The sequence below is a fragment of the Octodon degus genome, unplaced genomic scaffold (genome assembly GCF_000260255.1).
Source record: "Octodon degus isolate 3935 unplaced genomic scaffold, OctDeg1.0 scaffold00343, whole genome shotgun sequence".
Classification (NCBI taxonomy): domain Eukaryota; kingdom Metazoa; phylum Chordata; class Mammalia; order Rodentia; family Octodontidae; genus Octodon; species Octodon degus.
This window is the reverse complement of record NW_004524919.1, coordinates 549468-556706: the sequence shown is the minus strand read 5'-3', so window position 1 is coordinate 556706 and position 7239 is coordinate 549468. Positions and strand designations below refer to the sequence as shown.

The window sequence follows — 7239 nt, the reverse complement described above, 5'->3', positions numbered from 1 at the left end:
TCTGCCAGCCTGGAGTTGAGAATGACTGTGGATTTAGCACAGTTGAGAACATGATAGACTGTCCAAAGTTCCTATGCCTGCGCAGGCTCTCAGGAAAGGAGAAGTGCAGTGAAGTTTCTCAGTCTGAGGTGCCCTTTATCCTGGCCCCAGTCACCCTACTGAGCAGGGAGTGGCTGGCTCTCATCTAACCTCAGAGAATACAAAAGCCCTGAGAGTTCAGTTACAGCCCACAGGGACAGTGATGTGATCCTGGATTCTCTATGTTGACTATCTCCATGGTGACAGACTCTGTGTATAAATACTCTTCAAAAGGGAACAGCTGATTCTTCAGGAGAAAAACTGACCCCACAAAACCAGTTCAAACCAACAATCACCTCTACAAACACAGTAATGAAAGGACTTTTGCTTCTGTAGGTTCGCCTCAAAATCGGCATCATTCTTGCTGTGTTTTTACAATTGAGGTGAGTGGAAGTCTTTCTTTGGTTGCCAGGGGTGTTGAGTTGCATTCTATCACTACACGCACTATATAGGTGTTATAACCTGTAAAAATTAATGCTAAATTTTGTATCCTTTTATGCTTCCACTGTAATCCTAGCCTGACACATGTGTCGCCATCTTGTACTATATGTGCCGTTTTGTATACTTGTGTCCTTTGTTACCCCTGCCCTTGTAAGCATTTTCTAAAAATTTCTTCCACCCCCAAACTGTTATGACTGTTATGGAAAAAACTCCCCCCGAGCGAGTCCAGTAAAGCCTCAAGGACAAGCTATAAAACCACTAAGTTAGCCAAGAAGCTGCCCTTGGCCCTCCCCTTGTTTAAATTCTTTCAAAAGACATACATTTCCAAACTCATGGCCAGTTAAAGCCATAACAGCAAAATGTCCCAGGTCACAGTGCCCCAATTTCTTAAAACATTCCTGGAATATAACAACCACAAGGTTAGTTCCCCCCAGTTCCCCCCAGACTTACTCCATCTGGTCATCTAGTATTATAATCCACCAATTATTTTAAAGGTATTATACAAACTGTCTTAATATTAACCAATGCGATCTGCTTCTGTATGCTGCTTGCCCCCCCCCCCTTCCTTTTTTGCGGTTTTCAGCCTTAAAAACCCTTGTCTTTCCCCTCCTGGGCGCGCACCTCAGCATCTTGCCGGGGTGTCTGCCGCTGGGTACCAGCTAAAATAAAGCGCTTCCTTAACTTTTGGACTTGCCTCATTGTCATCTGATTTTTGAGCTACAACAATAGGTGCTGGCAGAAGAGGCCCATTCTAAGACTTCTAGAATGTTCTCTCACAGCAATGCTCTGGGGAAGGTGCCATTGCTACACCCATGTGGTAAATAAGATCACTCAAGCGTATAGATTAAGCCGCTGTCTGAAGTCACAGCGTTACTGTGTGGGACAACTGGGCTTTCAACATACTCCAGCTCAAAAGCATAAATCACTTGGGTCCCTTCATGTCCTGTCTGCAGTTCTAAGCCAGAGGTTTCCAGGAAGACTCCTGTGTCTGCAGCTGTTATGGTTTGTGTCTAGGTGTTCCCCCAAAGGTTCATGCAGTCTTGGGGTGGTGGCTTCTGGGGTTTGTGATTATTGTGGGTGTGGATGCTGCACCTGCCCTGGGGCAGGTAATTTGCATTTGAGTGTAAAGAGGGAAAAGAAGCTAGCTGCTTGAGCTGCTGCTACTCCTACTTTTGTGCTCTTGTTCTTTGCCACTGCTATGAAAGGTTGCTTTCTGCTCTGTGCTGCTCTGCCTTGGACTCAGCTGAATATGGACTGAACCCTCCAGTGACTGTGAGCTAAATAAACCCTTCCGTGGAAGGAGACAGCTCAGCAGCAGAAGTGCCTGCCTGGCAAGTGCAAGGTCCTGAGTTCAATCCCCAGTGCAAAAAAAAAAAACAAAAAACCCAAAACTTTCCTTCCTTCAATTTGGGTATCGGGTATTGGTCCCAGCAACAAGAGAGGTGTAACTAAGACAGAATGAGATACCGGGAGTGGCTCTAGAGAAACAGAGTATAGCAATGGCACTTTGAAATGGCTTTAAGAGTTCCTGGGGTTGGCGCTGAGATTTGATGAGACCTAAAGACACCATGGTCTCTCCTGATTTTTTTGGGGGGTGGAGCTGGGGATTTTGCCAGGGAAGCACTTATTCTGCTGAGCCACCTCCCCAGCTCCTTCTCCTGATCTTAAGGAGCACACTGATACTGCGTGGTGTGTGCTGTTTAATGTAATAACACCATATTGATCCATTTGATTATCCAAATTCACCACTTGTGAGATGTCAGGAATTTAGCAATTCCATACATAAAAATTTTGAACACTTTTGATGGAGTAGGGCATGTAATGATACCAGTTGGTTGGTCTTAGCCTCAATGGACAAACTTATGCATGAAAATAAGGAGCTCACAGACTCTATTTCCTTCCTTCAGACCCAAATTAAAAAAAAAAAAATTTAGAAGTTTCTAAGTGTGTCCTGACAGAAAATCTCCTTTCTTTTAGCCACAAGACTGAGATTGCAGAAACCCAAATGCAGTCCCTCCTAGTTCGATTGGCTGAACCGCAACATAAATTAAAGGTTCAGCCTGGAGGGATCTGAAGCAAAGGTGAGGGCACTGACTGGGAAAGAATGGGATCCCATAAATTGGAATGGAGATGTGTGGGAGGATCCTGAGGAGGCCAAGTTTTTAGATGCCAATGAGATTATTTTGTCTGAGAAAGAGAATTCTCTGCCCACTGTGGCAGAGGAATCAATGCCTTCATCCTCTGCAATACTAGTGTCTCCTACTCTATCTGGAGACACCAGTCCTGAGTGAAACAAACAGGATAATGCTGTGACTTCTCAGGACCCACCCTCAGCACCCATTTTTGCCTCTAGGCCCATAACCAGGATTCAAACACAGAAGTCTCCTAAGGGTGAGATATACAATGTTATCCACGAAGCGATCCATCATTCTTCCAAAGACCTTGAGTTTTCTAACTCTTACAGAGGCCTAATGAGCAAGCTTGGGAGTGGATTTTATGAGTGTGGGATAATAGTGGCAAAAGCACACACCTGGATCAGGCTGAGTTTGTTGATATGAGCCCATTAGATAGGGATTCTGAATTCAATGCTGCAGCTCGTGGAGTACAGAAAGTGTTAAAAGTCTATTTGGCTGGTTGACAGAAGCATGGCTCAAAGGATGGCCCACTGTGAATGAGCTAGAGATGCTTGATCTTCCATGGTTTACTACTGATGAAGGGATTCAGAGGCTTAGGGAAATGGGGATGATGGAGTGGATCTGTCGTGTTAAACTTCACCCTTCATATCAGGATGATCCTAAAAACATACCTTTTACTAACACTTCAAGAAACAGATTTGTGAGGGGAGCGCCAGCATCCCTGAAGAGCCCTGTCATTGCTCCTCTTGGCATGCCAGACCTTACAGTGGGGAAAGCAGTTACTCAATTAGGAAATTTAAGGGCCATGGGCTTAATTGGATCCCAGAATGGCAGAGGTCAAGTGGCAGCACTTAATCACCATGGACAACATAAACAAAAGAGTGGTGACCAGAATAATCTGACACATGTAGACCTATGGCATTAGCTGATTAGTGACAGTGTTCCCAAAAGCAAAATAGATAGGAAGCCTACAAAATTGTTGCTGGATTTATATAATCAGAAGAATAATGGGGCAAAACAACAGAGACCTACTTTGAATGAAGGTAATAGATAATCACAGCCTCTCAAATGGTTCCCAGATTTGAGCCAGTTTACAGCCTCAGAACCCCTTGAATGATGAGGAGGCCAGGTTCCCTTGGAGCAGGATCCTAATGCCCCCAGAATTTGTACAGTCAGTCTTCCTCCTATCCTTCCCCAGAGGGACCTAAGGCCTTTTGCCAGAGTGACTGTACACTAGGGAAAATGGAATGATCAGCAATTTTGGGGACTACTAGACATTGGTTCTGAACTGAAACTGATTCCCGGGGAACCAAAACACCTGTAGCCCTCCTGTAAGAGTAGGGGCCTATGGAGAGCCGGTGATCAATTGAGTTTTAGCAAAGGTCCAACTCACAGTGGGTCCAATAGGTCTTTGAATCCATCCTGTAGTTATATCCCCTGTTCCAGAATGTATAATTGGGATAGATATACTTAGTACTTGGCAGAATCCTCACATTAGTTCCCTAAGCTGTCTTATGAGGGCTATGGTAGGAAAGGCCAAATGGAAGCCATTAGCTGCCCTTGCCTGTTAAAATAGTGAACCAAAAGCAGTACCACATTCCTGGAGGGATTGCAAAGATTAATGCTACTATCAAGGATTTGAAGGATGCAGGGTGGTGGTCCCCACATCTCCATTTAATTCTCCCATTTGGCCTGTGCAGAAGACAGATAGGTAAACTGAATCAAGTGGTGACTCCAGTTGCAGCTGTACTACCTGATGTGGTTTCCTTCCTTGAGCAGATTACCACATCTCCTGGTAGTTGGTACCCAGCTTTTGATTTGGCAATCGCCTTCGTCTCCATATGTATCTATAAGGACCATCAGAAATATTTGCTTTCAGTTAGAAAGTCCAGCAATATACTTCAGTGCCTTACCACAAGGGTATATTAACTGTCCTGCCTCGTGTCACAACTCAGTAGGAATCTTTTTTTTTTTTTTTTTTGCAGTACCAGGGATTGAACTCGGGACCTGCAAGCACTTATTCTACTGAGCTATCTCCCTGGTCCAGTTCGTAGGGATCTTGAATTTTTCTCCCTCAAACTGTCACACTGGTCCACTACATTGATGATGTCATGATGATTGGGCCTAGTGAGCAGGAGGTGGCAACCACCTTGGGTTTGTATTACAGCATTTTGAGAGCCAGGGGATGAGAAATAAATCCACAAAAATTCAAGGTCCTTCTACCTCAGTGAAGTTTCTAGGAGAACAGTGGTGTGGAGCATGTAGAGATATTCCTTCTAAGGTAAAAGATAAGTTGTTGCATCCAGCTCCCTCTGTGACCAAAAAAGAGGCACAATGCCTAGTAGGCCTGTTTGGATTTTGGAGACATGTTCCTCACTTGGTGTCTTACTCTGACCCATTTACCAAGTGATGCCTAAAGCTGCCAATTTTGAGTAGGGCCCAGAACAGGAAAAAGCCCTGCAACAGGTCCAGGCTGATACTCATATGCCTCTGGGACCATATGATCCAACAGATCCAATGGTACTTGAAGTGTCAGTGGTAGATAGGGATGTTTTAGGATTCTGGAGCAAGGCTCTGCCATCATCTGCAGATAACTACTCTCTCTTTTTAACTGGGGATTGAACTCAGACCCTTGCACTTGCCAGGGAAGTGCTTATTCTACTGAGCCATCTCCTCGGCCCCTACTCTCCTTTTGAGAAACAGCTCTTAGCCTGTTACTGGGCCTCAGTGGAAACTGAATGCTTCACTATGGGACACCAGGTCAACCAGGTCACCATGAGACCTGAGTTGCCTATCATGGCTGGGTATCATCTGATCCATCAAGTCATAAGGTTGGACATGCACAGCAGGTCTTTTTTGGGGGGGACCTGGGGATTGAGCTTAAGCCCTTGTGTTTGCCAGGGAAGTGCTTATTCCACTGAGCCATCTCCCCAGGCCCCTCAACAGTCTATTATTAAATGGAAGTGGTGGGGCTGGTGAGATGACTCAGTGGCCTAAAGCACCTACTTAGAACAAGCTAAGCAAAAGCACAGGGACCACGGTTCAATCCCCAGGACCACATGCCAGCCAGCCCCGCCCCCTGGTGGGCTGAGCTGGCCACACACACACACACACACACACACACACACACTAAATGTTAAAATAAAAAAATAAAAAATAAATAAATAAAATTAAAAAATAAATTAAAATTAAAATGGAAGTGGTATATTCATGACAAAAGCCAGGGCAGGTTAGAGGGGGCAAGTAAATTACATTGAGGAAGTTGCCCAGATACCTATGGCTTCTACACCTGCTATATTGCCTTCTGTTTCCCAGCATGCACCTATGGCATTGTGGGGCGTACCATATAATCAGCTGTAGGAAGATGAGAAGACTAGGTCATGGTTTACAGATGGCTCTGCACACTGCAGGCACCACCCGCATGTGGACAGCTGCAGCATTATAGTCCCTTTCTGGTACGTCACTAAAGGACAGTGAAGGCAAATCATCACAGTGGGCAGACCTTCGGGCAGTGCACCTGGTAGTGCATTTTGCCTGGAGAAAGAAATGGCCAGATGTGTGACTGTATACTGACTCGTGGGCCACAGCCAACGGTTTGCCTGGATGGTCATGAACTTGGAAGGAGCAGGATTGGAAAAATCGGTGGCAAACATATTTAGGGTAGAGGTATGTGAGTAGACCTCTCCATATGGGCAAAGGATATAGAAGCATTTGTTTCCCATGTGAACTCTCACCAAAAGGCAACATAAACAGAAGAGGACTTTTAACAATCAAGTGGGTAGCCCTTCCCTTTCCCCTTGCCTTCCTGGGAAAGGCTGAGTGAGGGTCAGCCTCCAGGCTATTTGGTGGTCGCCTCAGCCTTAGCTCCGACTTGACCACACATCCTCCGGATTGTGACAGCACTTCCCTTCCTTGGTGATGGAACTTGTCACAAGGGAGGAGGATGAAGTTGGAGCGTAGCCAGCAAGATGGGTTTCTTGAATGAGTGCTTAAGCAGGACTGAGTGGAGGATTCAGTGGCTTGGAGCCTTGTGAACAGGGAACCCGCCCTCCAACACCTGGAAGGACCTGTGTTTCAGTGATGAGACACGGGGTATGATGTAACCCGTTTCCAGGGGGATGTTGACGAAGACCTTATCTGCCCGATTTGCAGTGGAGTCTTGGAGGAGCCAGTTCAGGTCCCTCACTGTGAGCACGCCTTCTGCAATGCTTGTATCAGTGGTTCTATTAGCAGCAGACGTGTCCCATGGACCGTAGCATCGTGACAGTCGCCCACCTCCACCCAGTGCCCCGGATCATGCGAAACATGCTATCGAAGCTGCAGATTGCTGTGTTTGGTTGCAGTGTCGTTGTCCGGCTCGATAACCTCATGTCTCACCTTAGCGACTATGAGCACAACCCGAAGCAGCCTGTGACCAGTGAACAGGGCTGCGGCCTGGAGATGCCCAAAGATGAGCTGCCAAACCACAACTGCATTAAGCACTTGTGTTCTGTGGTACAGCAGCAGCACATGCATCGCAGAGCTGGAGAAGACGTCAGCTGAACACAAACACCAGCTGGCAGAGCAGAAGCGAGACATCCAGCTG

The 7239-nt window shown here is 46.2% G+C and overlaps 1 protein-coding gene and 1 pseudogene across 1 annotated transcript in view; one reads left to right on the top strand and one right to left on the bottom strand.

Moving 5' to 3' along the window:
* The window catches only part of CUNH1orf158 (chromosome unknown C1orf158 homolog), a 28282-nt gene extending 27838 nt beyond the window's left edge, over positions 1-444 (bottom strand). The window contains exons 1-2 of the mRNA XM_012513157.2: positions 375-444; positions 6-88 (exon numbers count right to left, since the gene is read on the bottom strand). Coding sequence (XP_012368611.2) covers positions 6-88; positions 375-437 — 146 coding nt within the window. The 5' untranslated portion in view covers positions 438-444. The remainder of the gene's footprint in view (positions 1-5; positions 89-374) is intronic.
* Positions 445-3255: 2811 nt separating this feature from the next.
* Positions 3256-7239, top strand: part of LOC101565495 — a 4512-nt pseudogene continuing 528 nt past the window's right edge.